Source organism: Hoplias malabaricus, chromosome 7 (assembly GCF_029633855.1).
Source record: "Hoplias malabaricus isolate fHopMal1 chromosome 7, fHopMal1.hap1, whole genome shotgun sequence".
Classification (NCBI taxonomy): Eukaryota; Metazoa; Chordata; class Actinopteri; order Characiformes; family Erythrinidae; genus Hoplias; species Hoplias malabaricus.
The window spans coordinates 38,808,577-38,828,750 of record NC_089806.1 but is presented as its reverse complement, the minus strand read 5'-3'; the positions used below and the strand labels follow the sequence as shown (position 1 = coordinate 38,828,750).

At 44.6% G+C, this 20,174-nt stretch overlaps 1 protein-coding gene across 1 annotated transcript in view; it reads left to right on the top strand.

The window, feature by feature from the left end:
• The window catches only part of rngtt (RNA guanylyltransferase and 5'-phosphatase), a 178,495-nt gene that overhangs the window by 19,358 nt on the left and 138,963 nt on the right, over positions 1-20,174 (top strand). The window contains exons 6-8 of the mRNA XM_066677731.1: positions 484-730; positions 6,375-6,484; positions 8,319-8,420. Coding sequence (XP_066533828.1) covers positions 484-730; positions 6,375-6,484; positions 8,319-8,420 — 459 coding nt within the window. The remainder of the gene's footprint in view (positions 1-483; positions 731-6,374; positions 6,485-8,318; positions 8,421-20,174) is intronic.

Here is a 20,174-nt window from a genome sequence, read left to right as displayed (position 1 = left end):
CAGATTAATAATAAATAGATTTAAATACGGTATTTCTCACCATTATGATGGACCCCCCCCCACCCCCCATTTACTGCATATACCCTTCCTGCCTGGTATATTTTTCCAGGGACCTCTGGCCACAACAATGTACAATAAGATCTCCTACGCAGGCCTGAGAGGCTGTATGAGTTTGTTTTGATTCCACCAGATTATGTATGAAAATCTTGAGTTAAATCACGTAGTGAATAATAGCGGTGTAACGATGATTTGATTCACTTTTCCTGATTCGATTTGCTCACAGTCGAGGCTCGTTCTTCCCTTCAAGGCTGTTTCTTCCCTTTAAATGACCCTCTCAAAAAATGTCCCGCCCTGTAGTTTCAGACGGGTAAATACGCAAGTGTTTATGTTCTTTTTAATTCTAAATATTACTGAATATCTATTGGGGTAAGGAGTCTGTGAAAGTCCATAAGAGTGAGGTTTGTTTCTCTCCGTGCTGTTCAGCGTCGAGGCTGCTGTGGCGGCGTTCGCCAAGGCTCGCTCTCCTGGCATCTACAAAGGAGACTACCTGAAAGAGCTTTTCCGTCGCTACGGTGACGTAGATGACGCGCCCCCTGCCCCCCAGCTCCCCGAGTGGTGCTTTGAGGACGACGGCGAAGCGGACGACGACGGGAACGTGATCGGTCAGGACTCCGGGCCGAGTTCGTCAGGGTCCAATCCAGGCAAGAAGAAGAAGGAGAAACTGAAACTGGTGAGAGTTTATCCATTTTTATTTCACCGTCAGTCATTAGTAATGATTCCATTGGTCAGGGGCTTCTCAGTAACATGACCCAAAACCTTATGACCATACGCCTGCTGTGCTTTATATCGAAGCAGTGTGAATGCTCTGGGAAGTGTATGATGTAGCTTCAATACTAGGGTGACCAGTCGTCCTCTTTTACCCCGGACATGTCCTCCTTTTTAGACTTAAAAAAATGTCCGGGCAGAATTTCACAAACGTCCGGGATCTTGTTTTTCTAGAACTTACATAGAACTTCGAGAAGTTTCGTTCACAAACTAGTCCCGCCCTCCCCTTCTCCGATTGGTTCGCTTGAGTGGAAAAGGGGGCGTGGTGAAGGAGCCTAAAATCTTCTGATTGGACGGTCTGACTGTAGAGCTACCGTTATTGGTCGATAACCTTCTCTGTAAACATTTAATTGGTCAGTCTGCACGTCAGTAGTCCTTGTTTACGTCAGACAAAGCTCATGTACCTACCCTCATCTCGAGCAGCTATGCCGAAATGTAACTAAGTTCTCGGATGAATTAAAAAAGAAATTCCCATGTTTTGTGTAGTAAATAAAGGTGTAAAGGACCTAAAAGCACACATGGGTTCAGCTGAGAATACCCCCCCCCCCTCACCGTCTCAGATCTGGTCACACTCTACTCAATACAGGTTTACAGTGGTCTGAATAGAGTGAGTCCGAGTTGCTGAAATGGCTTTTCGCTGTCTTATAAGAAGATAGCAGTTTGTAATATACTGAGATACCATAAGCGATTAAACCAATTCACTGGCCAATTTGATGAGATCAAGATGCATTTATATCTTGCTGTTGCAAAGAAACATCGTTCTGTACCTCAAAGCCGTAGACTATGTGAGAATCTGTGCCATTGAGCCACGTCCCCATATAATTGAATAAAAATAGAAATTATTCAGTAAATAAAACCAACTGTTTTCCCATTGGCCATGATTCAGTGTAGTGACATGTTTGTGCAAGTTAAGGTGGAAAGACGTAATGTAAATGCGGCTTCAGTGAGCTGCTGGAGTCGTTCTGACATTAAGGAGGTGAGCTTCTTTTTGTTTTGGGGGTGCTGCGTAAAGCAAAGAAGTTGCCTGAAGTTTGTCTCACCTGAAGCTGAGCAAGCAGATTTCACCAGCTCACTAACCCACTTTCCTTCATTCTGCTTGGATGGCACTGGTGTGTTTTACTGCTGTGAGTTTATTCCTGTTTATTCCTGCATCTAGCCCCCACCATACCGTACAGTCTCCTGTACTGTTTGATGTCTTTGTTTTTATTTTTATTTTTCATTTATCTGTTGTCTGTCTAGTGTGTGCACTACCTCCTCATCTCTATTGCCCCTTGTGTGCTACTTCATATCTTTTTATCTGTGGAAGCATTCTGCCGTAATATACGAAGTTCACTGTATTTTGATGCGCTGTGTATTCTGAACACGATGAATACAAATGACAGTGCACTGGGTGTAGCATAGTGGGTAATTTCTCTGCCTTATATGTAGAAGACTAGGGATCGGTTCCCTTCTCTGTTGAGCACATAACCCTATACCAGTAGGAGTCTTTGGGTAAGACTGTTATATTCTCCTCCATCTGAAACATAAATAGAACAGTAATTCATTCTGATGTTAGCATGCTATATCTTCCCCGTTAGACCACATTTACACTTATATCTGTAAAATCAGGATTATAAACAAATAAAGCCGTTATTAACCCGCTAGGAAACCCACACAGACACAGGGAGAACACGCCACACTCCTCACAGACAGTCACCCGGAGGAAACCCACACAGACACAGGGAGAACACACCACACTCCTCACAGACAGTCACCCGGAGGAAACCCACGCAGACACAGAGAGAACACACCACACTCCTCACAGACAGTCACCCGGAGGAAACCCACGCAAACACAGGGAGAACACACCACACTCCTCACAGACAGTCACCCAGAGGAAACCCACGCAGACACGGAGAACACACCAACTCCTCACAGACAGTCACCCGGAGGAAACCCACGCAGACACAGAGAGAACACACCACACTCCTCACAGACAGTCACCCGGAGGAAACCCACGCAGACACAGGGAGAACACACCACACTCCTCACAGACAGTCACCTGGAGGAAACCCACGCAGACACAGAGAGAACACACCACACTCCTCACAGACAGTCACCCGGAGGAAACCCACGCAGACACAGGGAGAACACACCACACTCCTCACAGACAGTCACCTGGAGGAAACCCACGCAGACACAGGGAGAACACACCACACTCCTCACAGACAGTCATCCGGAGGAAACCCACGCAGACACAGGGAGAACACACCACACTCCTCACAGACAGTCACCCGGAGGAAACCCACGCAGACACAGGGAGAACACACCACACTCCTCACAGACAGTCACCTGGAGGAAACCCACGCAGACACAGGGAGAACACACCACACTCCTCACAGACAGTCACCCGGAGACGGGACTCGAACCCACAACCTCCAGGTCCCTGGAGCTGTGTGACTGCGACACCTACCTGCAAAAAAAAATCAGTTATACATTAAAATCTTAAAAATCCATATCTCATTTTTACCGTCACAAGTTGAAAACACAACAATCACAAAATCAAAACATTGTTAAAATTTAAAGGAATGAAAAATGTCACTAATTATTTCATGTTTATGCACAAAAATGACCTAAATATGATTTAAATGTTTTTAAAAAATCCAGATTCAAATACTTATGTCAGTTATCAGCTTCATACCAATGACTTCCTAACTTCCCCTTTGACTTCAGCTAAATGGGGTTTTGAACACAAGCCTAGTTTTGTTTTGTTTGTTTGTTTTTAGCAAGTTTCAGTAAGTTTTTTAGCAGCAGCAGCAGCCCCATGTTCGATTCCTCATCCATTTAATGAACGACTCACTGTGTGATAATTGCAACTGCTTCCTCCTGTCTCATTAGAATAGCGCAATTAGCTAGACCTATGTGGATGTCCCTTGTAATGGGTCTAATGAAATTACAACAGTGTATATCCATCAGACGCACCGCTTCCCAACGATGGCACCGGAAAACAAATCAAGCAGGAGGCAGAAGGAGGGCTTATGTTTCTATTCAGGGGGACCTTTTTTTTCCCTTCCCCCTGATTATTAATGTCAGTCATATTTTTTCTCCCAGCTTGGCGGAGGTGCTCGGAGGAAGTTTAACTGAGTTGGTTGTGTGCGTAGGAGGATATGACAGGCAAGTGGGCCTGGACTTCGCTCTTGCTTTAAAGCTACGGCTCTGCCAAAAATCTAATTTACACAGTTTTGCCCTCAACCTATATATAATCGATCAGCCAAGATATGTTCGCTGTCTAAAGTTTGTTAGTTTTGCACTGGAGCTATGAAGCTAATGTAATGTAATGACAGCTCATAGCCATCCATTAGTAAATGTACAAACTGTCTGTGTAGGGTGCTGTAGCGATCTCAAATGAGTTTGCTCATGGGGATTCAAACAGTGTAGTACATTGTATTATTAATAATATATGAACAGAGGTGTGTTGTCTTGGTTCATTAAATGGGGCACTGCACAGAATTGAGAGACGACACTAAACAATTTTATTTTAGAAATATTGATTAACTTCAGATCCAATCTTCTTATAAATATCTCCTGAAATAATTAATTAATTCATTCATTCATTCATTATCTGTAACCCTTATCCAGTTCAGGGTCGCGGTGGGTCCAGAGCCTACCTGGAATCATTGGGCGCAAGGCGGGAATACACCATGGAGGGGGCGCCAGTCCTTCACAGGGCAACACACACACACACACACACACACACATTCACTCACCTACGGACACTTTTGAGTCGCCAATCCACTACCAACATGTGTTTTTGGACTGTGGGAGAAAACCGAAGCACCCGGAGGAAACCCATGCGGACACAGGGAGAACACACCAACTCCTCACAGACAGTCAACCGGAGGAAACCCACGCAGACACAGGGAGAACACACCACACTCCTCACAGACAGTCACCCGGAGGAAACCCACGCAGACACAGGGAGAACACACCTCACTCCTCACAGACAGTCACCCGGAGGAAACCCACGCAGACACAGGGAGAACACACCACACTCCTCACAGACAGTCACCTGGAGGAAACCCACGCAGACACAGGGAGAACACACCACACTCCTCACAGACAGTCACCCGGAGGAAACCCACACGGACACAGGGAGAACACACCACACTCCTCACAGACAGTCACCCGGAGGAAACCCACACGGACACAGGGAGAACACACCACACTCCTCACAGACAGTCACCCGGAGGAAACCCACGCAGACACAGGGAAAACACACCACACTCCTCACAGACAGTCACCCGGAGGAAACCCACGCAGACACAGGGAGAACACACCACACTCCTCACAGACAGTCACCTGGAGGAAACCCACGCAGACACAGGGAGAACACACCACACTCCTCAGACAGTCACCCGGAGGAAACCCACACGGACACAGGGAGAACACACCACACTCCTCACAGACAGTCACCCGGAGGAAACCCACACGGACACAGGGAGAACACACCACACTCCTCACAGACAGTCACCCGGAGGAAACCCACGCAGACACAGGGAAAACACACCACACTCCTCACAGACAGTCACCCGGAGGAAACCCACACGGACACAGGGAGAACACACCACACTCCTCACAGACAGTCACCCGGAGGAAACCCACACGGACACAGGGAGAACACACCACACTCCTCACAGACAGTCACCCGGAGGAAACCCACGCAGACACAGAGAGAACACACCACACTCCTCACAGACAGTCACCCGGAGGAAACCCACGCAGACACAGGGAGAACACACCTCACTCCTCACAGACAGTCACCCGGAGGAAACCCACGCAGACACAGAGAGAACACACCACACTCCTCACAGACAGTCACCCGGAGGAAACCCACGCAGACACAGAGAGAACACACCACACTCCCCACAGACAGTCACCCGGAGGAAACCCACGCAGACACAGGGAGAACACACCTCACTCCTCACAGACAGTCACCCGGAGGAAACCCACGCAGACACAGGGAGAACACACCACACTCCTCACAGACAGTCACCTGGAGGAAACCCACGCAGACACAGGGAGAACACACCACACTCCTCACAGACAGTCACCTGGAGGAAACCCACGCAGACACAGGGAGAACACACCACACTCCTCACAGACAGTCACCCGGAGGAAACCCACACGGACACAGGGAGAACACACCACACTCCTCACAGACAGTCACCCGGAGGAAACCCACACGGACACAGGGAGAACACACCACACTCCTCACAGACAGTCACCCGGAGGAAACCCACACGGACACAGGGAGAACACACCACACTCCTCACAGACAGTCACCCGGAGGAAACCCACGCAGACACAGGGAGAACACACCACACTCCTCACAGACAGTCACCCGGAGCGGGAATCGAACCCACAACCTCCAGGTCCCTGGAGCTGTGTGACTGCGACACCTACCTGCTGCACCACCGTGCCATCCTATACTAAAATGAATACATTAATAAATGGTCTCTGATTACTCAGTTGTTTGTGCTGTTTACCTAATACCTTTCTGTTTCTGTTAGGGGGCTGTCTTTCTTGAGGGTATATCGGTTAAAGGCGTGAACCAAGTGACCACACAGCCCAAACTGGGACAGGTGCAGCGGAAGTGCCAGGAGTTCTGCGAGTGGGAAAAGTGAGTTGATGGATGTTACCTGTGTGTCTTTTCCACTGTGTTAAATGAGAAATGTGTAAGAGGTCTGAACTCGTGCGCAGTAGGACATGATTCGTGTAATCCATACAGTTAAGAAGAGGAAAACCATCCATTTTAAGCTGTTAAATCTTCCATAGGTCAGAGAATGTCTGATTAATTATGGAGACTTTAACAGGAAGAAAGAAGAGTTGTGAGATGTGACCCCCCAATCAAACGACTTCATACTTGAGCTGGGGTCACTTCCTGAATAGTTCTGTAGAGGCACTGAGCTGAAAGAAAGAACCAACGTTAAAGCCCCTTTTCACCTGTCTAAGGCAATTTGCCCATGGATAAAATATGACTTTTCTAAACTCTTCTTCTAAATTGTTTGACTTAGCGTCTGTCAAGAAGCGCTGTTTTCTTTTGCAAAGTGCCACACACTCAGAATGGGGCTAGATGGGGTTGTGCCTGACTTACATCAGTGTGAAGTCTTGTCACAAGCAACATATTCATGCAAATAGCTCCTTTTCTCCTGGCTGCCTACAGAAAAAGGCGGAAACGTTTCCGTTGATGTCCTCTGAACTGCCTAAAAGTATAGTCATGCCTTAATAAATGACAGCCCTTTTTTTGCAGCACAAGAATGGCTTTTGTCACATAGTCCTCCTCGTCCTCCGACTTCATATTGATTAGCTCTGAGGTGTGAACGGTGACTCATGCTGCTCCCGGCGAAGAGGAGCAAAGCAGAACCCTCCTTTTTTCTTTTCTTGGTGGGGTTGGATGGTATTTGGAGGGGGTTCTGGGAGAATAAGATCTGAATCAGCCTCGGGGAGATTAGAAAGCAATTAGTTTTCTGTCATTTAGTTCAATTTTACCAGGGGCACAATAGATTAGCAGCCCTTGCATTGTTTGCTAATAAATGGGACAGATCCGCCGCTGATTTATTATTGCGGATAAATGGGCAGAATGAAAGTGTTATGTCGGGTCTGAGATGGGAATTACGGTAATAACTGATAATAAATACATCCAAACACTCATGTATTGTGCGTTTCATTAGCACCAATGACCATACCACTCACTGTCCCCTCTGTTAGACACTCCTACCTCATTGGTCCACCATGTTAGACGTAAAGTAGGACACAGTAGCTCATCTGTTGGTGCACAGATCGTGCCGTCATTCTCTTGGACTATTCTCAGTCCGAGAGCTTTAAAAACTCTAGCAGCACTGCTGTGTCTGATCCACTCGCACCAGCACAATGCCTGCTCTGTGAAGGTCCTTTGGGGCTCCTGACCGTTGACGAAGAACATGGTGAACTTGAGGCCTGCAACTCTTTTGGAATGTGTTCAAAATGAGGGAATATTTGGGGGAAATAAACATTTATCCGTTTGAACATTAAATATCTCTTTGTATGTCTTGGTAGTGTACTCCAATGAATGTAGGTTAAAAAGCATTTGCAAATCAATGTTCCAACTTTATTGGAATTGGTGTTGTCATAGCAGCCATTAGAATATTAACAGCTAATAATCCATATAAATATCAGTGTAGTTGGTAATGAAGGATGGGCAACTAGTCAGAGGTAAGTAGCAGTTGTAGATGGAGCATGAGCAGCTGGTCTGGGGAGGGTAGAAGGTAACCCCTGTGGACAGTTTTCCATCAGTACTAGGCAGGATACGTGGGCAGCCATTTTGTCTTTGCAATCCCTCCTTCCCAATGCAGGTAGTGTTCTCCTCAGAGCGTGTCGGACCAAAATTAGATGTAGTTGTAAAGTTGTGGTGCTTGGGTTCATATGAGGGAACTGATATGATAACAGTGTACCCCTTTATTTGATCTCTGTGTAAGGTCCGGGTTTCCAGGCACTCAGCCCGTGTCGATGGACAGGCGGAACATTCGTCTGTTGGAGCAGAACGGCTACAAGGTTAGCTGGAAGGCAGACGGAACACGGTGAGATTGATATTACAAACACACACAGAACCACACATATATACACACACACGTACATATCCCTGCCTGCCTCTCTGAGCAGTCCTTCACAAGCTGTCCTTCATAAGGTCCGTACGTACACCAGAGAGTCTCTTAGCGTCTGTTAGCGCCTGTACTCGCTGGGGAAGGACCAGAACACAGCATCCCCATTCTGGATTCAGATCAGCGAAATTTGGCTGTTCTCCCGTCCGTGTCAGGGATCGAGAGTATTTCTCCATTACAGTCTCAGCAGGAGTTGGTGATGACTCCCTCTATTCCACCTCATGCAGATAAGCCAGGAGAGCCCAGGCCCATTAAGCTTGGGGCAGTTTTGGCAGAAGTTTTGAATCATGAGACATTTACATAATACATGATATGCATCACAATACGAGGGGGCGTTCAGGACGTTCGCGGTGTATGTACCAAGTGAAGCACCTTTTATTGCACCTTAATGTCCATACATTTGTTAGATCTAGCAAATGGCTTCTCAGTTCTCTGTACAAACAATGCATGTTCTCTTTAAGGTCAGTTTATGCTGTTGTGTCGAGGTCGTGTAATGACGCATCACTGTGACAGACTATAGCCGCTGTGCTTGGTCTGTAGTTGGACAAACTTGAACTCAGTAGGTCCAGAAATGTAAACTCTTCTTCTCCACACGACCAAGACTGCAGGCTGCAGCAAATACACAGGGACAGATTTCCTCAGACATTGGTTTGGACGTCGTGGAACAAGAAATAAAAAAAATCAGGAACCAGGTTTTATTGATACATGGTATTTATTTTTTTCCCCCTTTCATTACATATAAACTACAGAGTCACAGAGTATAAAAATGACTGCTACACCACTACATACACTGGAGGAAGATATTTGGGATTATAAACCATTATAAAATTACATGCAGATTAGTAGATTATTTTTATACTGAGGCCATATTGAATGCCCCTCTTATTTTGATAGGAAAAGAAAAACACCGCATTAGAGTCTTCAGATTCTCTGGGCACTCTGGTAGAGGCACCTGTGTGTTCTTTCAGATCAGAAGTGAGATTTAATAGGATTTCCTCCTGTGTCTCAAGCTGTTTGTACTCTATCTGATGGGCAGAGTTTTGATGGTCTGTCAGGTCTGTGATGGCTTTAAGGAGTCCCATTTTCTCTATAGCTTTCAATCGTTTTTGGAAAGTCATCTATTCACTTTTTTGTTCTTTGACATATTTCATTTAATCTCCTGAGCAAATGAGTAACTTACACTTCTCTATATATTACTAAACTAGGGTGACCAGACGTCCTCTTTTACCCGGACATGTCCTCTTTTTTTAGACTTAAAAAAATGTCCGGGTGGAATTTCACAAACGTCCGGGATTTTGTTTTTCTAGAGCTTACATAGAACTTCGAGAAGTTTCGTTCACAAACTAGTCCCGCCCTCCCCTACTCCGATTGGTTCGCTTGAGTGGAAAAGGGGGTGTGGTGAAGTAGCCTAAAATCTTCTGATTACACATGCTGACAGTAGAGCTACCGTTATTGGTCGAAACCTTCTCTGTAAACATTTAATTGGTCAGTCTGCACGTCAGTAGTCACCCACCCCCATCACAATCTCAGATCTGGTCACCCTAAGGTTAACCGACAGAAAGATACTCTCGACCACCACAGTGGCAGGAGCCATTCTTATATAAAACACATGAAAACAGATATAGAGTCATTCCGCGTGTGAATTTATTACTGAAACACGATGATAAACAATTACAAACACTCGCTCAAACTCTCTTTCACGCGCTCGCTCTAAGCCGCGCGCTCCGAAACAAACCCGGTGCTGCACTAATTAGCGCCCCTCTAGAAACCATTCGTGCGGAACCAACTGTAAACCACTGATAAAAATATACATGACCTACAACTAATAAACTTAAAATATAGAATTTAAAAGTACAGAAATGTACAAATACTGAAGAAAAGGCTTGTCCTATGACAGTCTATGTTAAAAGAATTTGCTTAAATCCAACGTGAATCTACTTTAATTAAAAAAAGATAACTACTGCTCCAAAGTGCTGATTATTGGCCCAAATAAATCAAAATGGGTGCCTCACCTAATTTAGACTGACCCTATAGCGTGTGAATTGAGGGCTCAGCCTACTATCTTCCATCATAGGCAGTACTTTTGAATTGTCTGGATACTTAAGCGGAACAATCTGCTTAAGCTACTTCTACCTAAACTAATGTGAAGGATGCTGTTGTGTGCCTCATTGCCTCAGCTGACTAATAGAGACATGGGCCATGACTTTAGGCCCACACAGGAGTGCGCTGGTTAATGGTTTGACAATCAGACAGACACCCTGCCACAGCCACACTTCATCATCATCTTCTTTCAGTGTCTTTCGCATTCTCCCAGCCTCTGCTTGCCCTTTTCCTTCTCCTCAGGACACCGTCCTATCTGGCAGTTTGGAGTGGTGACAGAGAGCTTCATTTAGCACCGGCCTCTCCACGCTCAGCACGTCCAGGTGATGGCCAGGCTTTCATTAGGCGGACATGGAATAGCCGCGCTTCTTATAGCAGCGAGCGGCAGCCGAGCTGAAATACACAAGCACAGTCAGCTCCACTTGCCTGGACACTCCTCTGGCTAATGGGCTCTCATTAGCTCTGAGGGCCTCAGCATTAAGGCTCAGAGAATAGAAGCCTGACACTAGCTGTCAGAGGAAAGGGTGAGCGTGTGTGTGTTTGTGTGTGTGTGTGTGTGGGAGAGAGAGTGTGAGCGAGAATGACAAATACTGCAACAGGACTTTTTGTAATCCATTCTGTAATCCTTCTTTTTAAAATCGGATTGAACGTAATGGATGAAACATCTTAGGATAATTTGCCGACATGTTTAATATAATACAATGAGCGTGTCTTTTGATCGCTAGGCTTTTTAATGTGTAAACTTGGCTCTGACTCGGCGGCAACTTTGCACAATAAGTTATTGCTCATTATAAGGATTAAAGGGAAGCTCTATCTGTTTTTTCAGAATTTCATTAAGATGTAAACGAAGTCATTCAGAGAGGTTTGTGTTCTAGAGCAACTGGCAGATAATTATCCACAGTGGGGGTGATAGGAACCAGACATCTGTGTTTATAGGGCTCATATTTTTGCACTTAAAAGTATTTGTGTTGGTTTATGCACCGGAACTTCTGTTATTATTATCTAATTAAATAACCTAGGTGTGTGGTGTTTTAGGCTCATGAAGGACAGGGCAGGTGAGTTTCACGTGACACTGAGCACACACTAACGGTACTAGTAGGACTAGATATAGCATTAAGCCCCATCCACACGGATCCGGATATTTTTAAAAACTGAGATTTTCCTCCCTTTGTTTTTGAAAATATGCCCATTCAGACGAATATGAAAATGGTTGCATTATCATTCCAGTCCAGTAGGGGGCAATAGAACCTCTTTAAAAGAGAGACGTCAAAACAATACAATTATATATTTCTAATGAGCGGCACGATGGCGCAGCTGTGAACTGTGAGCTGTGAGGTGACTGTCTGTAAAGAGTTTGGTGTGTTCTCTCTGTGTCTGCGTGGGTTTTCCTCCGGGTGACTGTCTGTGAGGAGTGTGGTGTGTTCTCCCTGTGTCTGCGTGGGTTTCCTCCGGGTGACTGTCTGTGAGGAGTGTGGTGTGTTCTCCCTGTGTCTGCGTGGGTTTCCTCCGGGTGACTGTCTGTGAGGAGTGTGGTGTGTTCTCCCTGTGTCTGCGTGGGTTTCCTCTGGGTGACTGTCTGTGAGGAGTGTGGTGTGTTCTCCCTGTGTCTGCGTGGGTTTCCTCCGGGTGACTGTCTGTGAAGAGTTTGGTGTGTTCTCTCTGTGTCTGCGTGGTTTTCCTCCGGGTGCTCCGCTTTCTTCCCACAGTCCAAAATGTTGGTAGGTGGATTGGCGACTCAAAAGTGTCCGTAGGTGTGAGTGAATGTGTGTCTGTGTTGCCCTGTGAAGGACTGGCGCCCCCTCCAGGGTGTATTCCTGCCTTGCACCCAATGATTCCAGGTAGGCTCTGGACCCACCACGACCCTGAACTGGATAAGGGTTACAGGCAATGAAAGAATGAATATATTTCTAATACAACATCATTTTATATTTATTCATTTTTACGTTTTCAGTTTTATGTAATTCACTCTATTGGGAGGGAGGGGCAAGTTGAATTTCAGCCAGAGGCAGGTAAGCTGTGTGATGTCACCGCCTCGAAAAGCTGCATTTTGGCCATACACATGACACCACTGACGACTGCGTTTTCAGATATCTTCACCTTGAAGAGTGTTTTTGAAAACCTTCGTTTACAGTGACCTGTAAAAATAAAATACAGACAGAAAATATCCGGACCTGTGTAGACTGGGTCTTAGTCACCATGGAGGCCAATGTGGCGCTACATATAACAGTGTGATAGGGCTGTAATGCTAGCTTGGAGCGGGATGAGTCTAGGAAGCCAGACCTCAGTGATGAGCCTTCCGGAGGTGTCATGGGCTTAATTTAGCAAAACGCTGACAAGGGAAGTGCCTGCCTGATGACCCCTGTGAAGAGCTAGCGGTGTAGTGTATGTTTTGGGTACTGATGAAGGGAAAGGGCTGAGCCCACGGAAGCTACATTAGGAGTTAGGTGTAGCTGGTTGCTGATCGGACCATTAACGTCCACGGCAACCCTCATAGTTAGGTGTAGAATACTAATTCATTTAAATTTTCAGCTATCGATCCTAGCCAAATTTACACAGCAACCTTCTAAACTCTCTTTATCCCATAGGAATCATTCAGGCTGTTTCTTATCACTGTGCCTTTGAGTCTGATGTATGTAAATGACCTCTGCCCTGTTTGGTTGCCTTACTCCAGAAGCACTCCGAGCTGAAACACACCTTATTACTGATGTATGAATGGGCGGAGCTAAACTGCCATAGGCTAAATATGCAAATATATGAAAAGTTGATTTTCTCCACAAAATGTTAAATTCACAACACTTTAAATTCAAAGCGGGATATTTTTTTTTTTCCTGTCTATTTATAGATCGTACGTCCCGGGGAGTGGAACAGTGCATTTAAAAAATTTAACAGGGTTTATTTTCTACATCAGACTCTTTCAGAAATGCAAGGAAAATACACATTTCCACAATATGGGCTCTTTTAGGCTTCTAAAAGCAAAGGACTTGTATGAATACGCTCCCTGAAGCCTGAATATAATTGTCATTCATGGATTTATATTTTGTATCCGCTTCATTCCGATTAGAGCCATGGTGGGTCCAGGATCCGCTCAGAATCACTGGACACAAGGAAGGAACATGCCCCGTCTATGACATCACACATTAATTTATACAGACACCTGTGGACGATTTCATACACTCCCCCTGTCACTCACACACTCTGGAGCATACACATTGAATTTTCTTAAATATATAAAGCGATTGCTGTACTGACTAAATCATGCTCCTGCTTGTGGGATTATACCAATCTGAAAACAGCCCTTTTCTAAAGAGTCCTGGAAGTCTGCGTACATTGCTCTGACTCTGCAGAAAACCCACAGCTCTGCTAAAGATGGCAGCTGGTCGTGCAGGTGTCCCGGAAAGAAACTGACGAGCCAAATGACGAGCCCCAGCAACTGCCATCCATCGTGAACATTTGGTCTGTTTCTATCAGACTTTTGTGCGCGCAGAGATGGCTTTCGCAAACTGGGGGTACGTCGTTAAGGCATGAAGTAGTGATGCATGTTTTAACATTGGATGCAGGACTTGCCCAACAGCAGCGGCAGCAAGACTGAGTTAGTATTCCGCTCATCAACCATAAACAGCTCCATTCCTAATATGCGTCTGAATATTTCATGAGTGCAGCTATTGGAGAATTTTACAGAGAGATGCTCTGCTGCACTATCAGGGGTTACTGAAGAGCAAAACCAACATACACACTCACACACACACACACTGCCAGACGGCTGTCCTTCAGCAGTAAATGTCAAAATTTCACCTGGTAAAACTTTACTGAAGGGCTGTGTTTATAAGGCTGTACAATACTTACAGAGCCACTTCATGACAACGGACATAAATCTTTGTAATAGGATTGGACTCTCAAGTCACCTCAGAATACGATTTCAATCCAGGGTGCCAAGAGGGGAATATAAACTGATTCTCAATCTCCATTTATTTCTGTATTCTCTCCCATATTTATTCCTGTAGCGTATTATAATTTTCACATCATGACAGTAGATACAGTATATGTCCCAAATGGCACAACGTAGCCACAGTCCTAAATTATTTTCACAGTTACGTTCATTCATTTCTTTAAAATACACTTAAACGGATAAACAAAAAGGCATGAATTATGTTTATGGAATTATTTGCTGAAAAAAAATATTACTATAAAAATCATTCCTGCTGGAGGCACGTCATATCACTCCTTCGGCTCATTTCATTCAATCATTGTCTGTAACCCTTATCCAGTTCAGGGTCGCACAGGGCAACACACACTCACACCTACGGACACTTTTGAGTCTTCAATCCACCTACCAACATGTGTTTTTGGACTGTGGGAGGAAACCGGAGTACCTGGAGGAAACCCACGCAGACACAGGGAGAACACACTAACTACCCACAGACAGTCACCCAGAGGAAACCCACGCAGACACAGAGAGAACACACCACACTCCTCACAGACAGTCACCCGGAGGAAACCCACACAGACACAGAGAGAACACACCACACTCCTCACAGACAGTCACCTGGAGGAAACCCACGCAGACACAGGGAGAACACACCAACTCCCCACAGACAGTCACCTGGAGGAAACCCACACAGACACAGAGAGAACACACCACACTCCTCACAGACAGTCACCCGGAGGAAACCCACGCAGACACAGAGAGAACACACCACACTCCTCACAGACAGTCACCCGGAGGAAACCCACGCAGACACAGGGAGAACACACCACACTCCTCACAGACAGTCACCCGGAGCGGGAATCAAACCCACAACCTCCAGGCCCCTGGAGCTGTGTGACTGCGGCACTACCTGCTGCACCACTGTGCCGCCCACTTCAGCTAATTTCTATTGTTCAATTCGTTATGAAATGTTTACATAGTAAAACAAAAGCTGGTAGCTTCCAATAATACAAAGAAAAAACAAGATATTGTTCTATTCGAAAAATATTCTTTTTAAAACTTGCTGATTGTTTAATTTAAAAACATATTAGACAAATTAATACCTAATAACTCAGCACCTTTAGGTGTTTTTGTCACCCTTTGTCTTATATTTGTTTCTTCTGTAAAGAGAATAAATGTGACTTGTGTATATAGCACCCCTACAGGAGAAACTGAAAACTGCTAAATATGCTTTGTTCAAGTAAAAGAATGAATAAGTAATATCCATGGGCTTTACTTAAAAATTATTTAAAAAGTGTTTACTATCATTTAAGCCGAACTGTGCTGGAAAACACATAGAATTGTCCTCAGAAGATGTGTTAACATCTTAACATGTAATGGAAATGTTGTTAGTCAGTGCATCAATGCACCTACATTAACTGTAGGTTTGAAATAATTTGCATACACAGATACCCTAGGTAATATTGTTACCTTAAAATTACAGCTTCAAAATCAGTGATGCTTCACTGACCTGTAATCGGTAGAATAGAGTCTCTGTCTTTGCTATTTTGGGCTCAGTACTATAGAAACTGCACTATGTAACTTTTTGAATAGTGGAAATACCCAATCTTACCTAGGATTTCTTTAAACTTGTGACCAGTTTGTGAGAATACGTTTGAGTGCATTAGCGAGATGCTGGATGTTTTTTGCCTCACGTATCTAACGTATATATGTGTGATTTATTTATTTATTTATTTTACTGTAGCCTCTGTTACATTTCAGTTATGGTATGTTGTGAATCGCTCATGAAGACACATTCCAGCAGGTGTGAGTTATCAAAACTCTTACTGTGTTGAAACAACAAAACGGTCAAAAGCCATCTTCTATGACAATGTTGTTTGGAATAAGAGTTTATAATTGTGTAAATTTGTCAGTTGTCATGAGAGGCTTATGTAGATACAAATGCTGCCCTGTAAATAGCCTTCACACCCAATTCTGCCAGTCTTTCAAACAATTGTGGATTTGGAGCTTAAATGGGCGTGAAGCCCAGAATAATCATTGTTTCTCAGTCCACCCTTTGCCCGTGACTGATAGGATAAGCAAGAAAGAAAAGTGCAGAAAAGGCATTCTGAATGGCTTTTTCCAGAACAGACAGATTGCTTCCCGGGTTTGAAGTGGCCCAGGTGACAGGATGTTTTCAGACTGTCTGGCTTATGTTTTGACTAGTTTGACAAACCAATACACAGATGTTAACATTTTGCACCTGGAAAGAATGCAGGATTTAAAATACATCTTTTCTATTGCTATGCAACAACCTGGATCCCAATTCTCATTATTCTTTAAGAAACAATATTGAGTTTGCTTATTTGTTCTTTTTTTTTTTCTTTCCTTCTCCCTTTCCCCACCCTCAAATGCATTAATACATACAAATTGCAACTTGCTTTTATCACATAAAATCTAACTGTTTAAGACTGACATTAGTAAATGATGTTATCATGTGGGACCACTGGTCTGCTTGTCCTGCCTCGGATTCAGCCTCCAAGACCCTGAGGAGCTCTGAAACTCGCTGCACCACTGGAGGTACAGGGCGGCCTTGGCGTTAAGCGAGGGAGTGCCTCTCATCCTATGGACCTCGAATAGAGGTACTGGGAGGTCTTGCCCTTAAGCGAGGGAGTACCTCACATCCTATGGACCTCGAATGGAGGTACTGGTAGGTCTTGCCCTTAAGTGAGGGAGTGCCTCACATCCTATGGACCTCGAATGGAGGTACTGGGAGGTCTTGCCCTTAAGCGAGGGAGTGCCTCACATCCTGTGGACCTCAAATGGAGGTACTGGGAGGTCTTGCCCTTAAGCAAGGGAGTGCCTCACATCCTGTGGACTTTCAATGGAGGTACTGGGAGGTCTTGCCCTTAAGCGAGGGAGTGCCTCACATCCTATAGACCTTGAATGGAGGTACTGGGAGGTCATGCCCTTAAGCGAGGGAGTGCCTCACATCCTATGGACCTTGAATGGAGGTACTGGGAGGTCTTGCTCTTAAGCGAGGGAGTGCCTCACATCCTATGGGCCTCGAATGTAGGTACTGGGAAGTCTTGCCCTTAAGCGAGGGTGTGCCTCACATCCTATGGACCTCGAATGGAGGTACTGGGAGGTCTTGCCCTTAAGCGAGGGAGTGCCTCATAGCCTATGGACATCGAATGGAGGTACTGGGAGGTCTTGCCCTTAAGCGAGGGAGTGCCTCATATCCTATGGACCTCGAATGGAGGTACTGGGAGGTCTTGCCCTTAAGCGAGGGAGTGCCTAGCACACTGGAGAAAACAAACACATGATCTCAAGAAAAAACTTTCAATCAATGATGATCTACCAACTGAGCATGCCCGGTACATGTACGACCTACTCAATTAAGGGCAAAACTGCTTTGTTCCTAATCAATTGAACATTCCACTCACCAGGCATTGCCTCTTTAACAGCTAAACAGTTGTAGGCTGTTGCATAAGCTACATTCATAATGGGCTGTTTGGACTGTACAGTATGCGTAATAGGAACTGCAAAAATGGTCACACTTTCTATTAATTGTAAGCAGAGTTAGAGCTTTTTATTTTCCTTTTTTTTTTTCTTACACCATTGTTTCTACACAGACACACACACACACCACGTCTGGTCCTAAATCATCATGCTAATCTTTCCTCTGCATCTTCTCATCATTACAGTAATGGGGTGCACAGGAGAGTTGAAGCTTAAAGCGGCCGAAGGTAACGGGAGTGCAGCGTTAGCCTGCTGCGCTGGATCAGAAACGGTGCTCCTTGTGTTCACAGTAACAGTGAGGAGTTTCTCATTAGTTCAGGAGAACGCTGAGCTTGAAGCCTCTGATCTAAGGCCTGTTTAGCACCCTCATCTTCCTTTAAAGCCTCCACACCCTTGGGCATCTGCTGGAGGCCTGAAAAATTACATCTCTGTGCTTTCGAAGATTTTGATGATAGTGATATTTTTCATTCTGTGCTGGGAGCTGTAGCACATAACAATCGACGTGAATTGGAAATCCAATTGTTATTGCGTTTATACATTTATTCTGTGCCCTAACATATCTTCTATACCAGAGAGGGTCTCTGATCTGCATTCGATCAGTGAGAGTGGAATAAAGGGGAGGTCAAATGTTATATTATTGGTTAATATTGTTTTCCTCATCCCAAGGTGCGCGCTGTTGTAACAGACATATTATTGGTTTATCATAATTCAGCTATTCAGGACGATCCAGAGAGGATCTTAATTACTTTTAGTGTTTCTTCAATGTTGCTCTTTATGAATTTGTTGTCCGATGTTCTATGAGAGGTGTGTTTTTGAGTCTTGGTTCCCGTCAGTGCTTCTCTTCTCTTATGTGGCACGTAGTTTCGTTAATTTTGTTTGGATTTCTATAGGGAACAGTAAAGTCAACTCTATGTTAATGCAGGGGTTCCCAGACACTTTTTCTGTGCACTGCTATTGTAGACTCCTCGTGGAGTCTGTATTATTTGAGGTTATCATCCAGTACCTAGTTTTAGCGGTAAATAAACAATGATTTTAAATGCTGTGTGCTGTTGATTTAACAAATTCATGCAAATCAAGGAGAATCTGAACAAAACATTGTTCTTCAAACCCACTGTCACCTACTACTTTATAGAAAAAAATCTTATATTTGATATTTCTTATGTTTTATATTATTATTATTTTGTATTTACTGTGATTATATATAGCTTTATACAAGAACCACGCTCACTGAGAAGGCATTAGTTTAAAAATATATAATTACAGTGGAACCCCTACCTACGAACTTGATCCGTTCCGTGACCCGGTTCGTAAGTGGAAAAGTTCATTCTCGAGTCATTTTTCCCCTATTTTCCAAAATAATGGAAAAGCAATTAATGTGTTCCAGCCCCCACCCCGAAAGTCACACTTTTTGTACTGCTATGTGTTTACAACACTCTCAAATTAGTAAAAAAATACATGTAGTGTTACTAAAAAAAAAAGAAATACAGTGGTAACAGTAATAAAAAAGAAATAAAGTTTTAAGTGGTTACACATCGCTACCTTGAAGACGTGACGACTGGCTGGAGGAGTAACACAGGCACTGGCTGTATGACGGGAGGTGGGGGGTGGGTGGAATAACGGAGAGTAGGCGGTGAATGTGGGGAGACAAAGCGTAGATAAGTCTTAACTTAGCACGAATTTCGATGTCTGCTATTTACACTAATGCTAAATTGCTAAAGCTACAATTTGCTAAACTTAAAAGCTCACTTAAGTCTGGGCGCTGGGAGACTCGCCTATTGGGGTCAGTGGCCTTTTCCAGCCGCCGACTCGGCGGAGGCTCGGGTTTGTTTCTAGAGTCGTGGTTCGTTGGTGGAGGCAAAAAAATATTCAAATGCCCGGTTCGTATCTTGGAAAGTTCGTTAGTAGAGGCGTTCGTTCGTAGAGGTTCCACTGTATTTTAGGTGCCTAAGACTTTTGCACAGTACTGTATACAGATCCATCTGGTTCACTGTTCTTTTACTGTTCTTTAAGTTAAATATATCATGCTGCAAATGACCCCATAAAGCTCCACTGTGTGATAAAGCTTTATTTGACGCTCTGTGCTCTATCTGGAGCTTCTTTAGTTTGACACGCCCACTGACACTGTCACACTTAGTGCAGAAGAATCT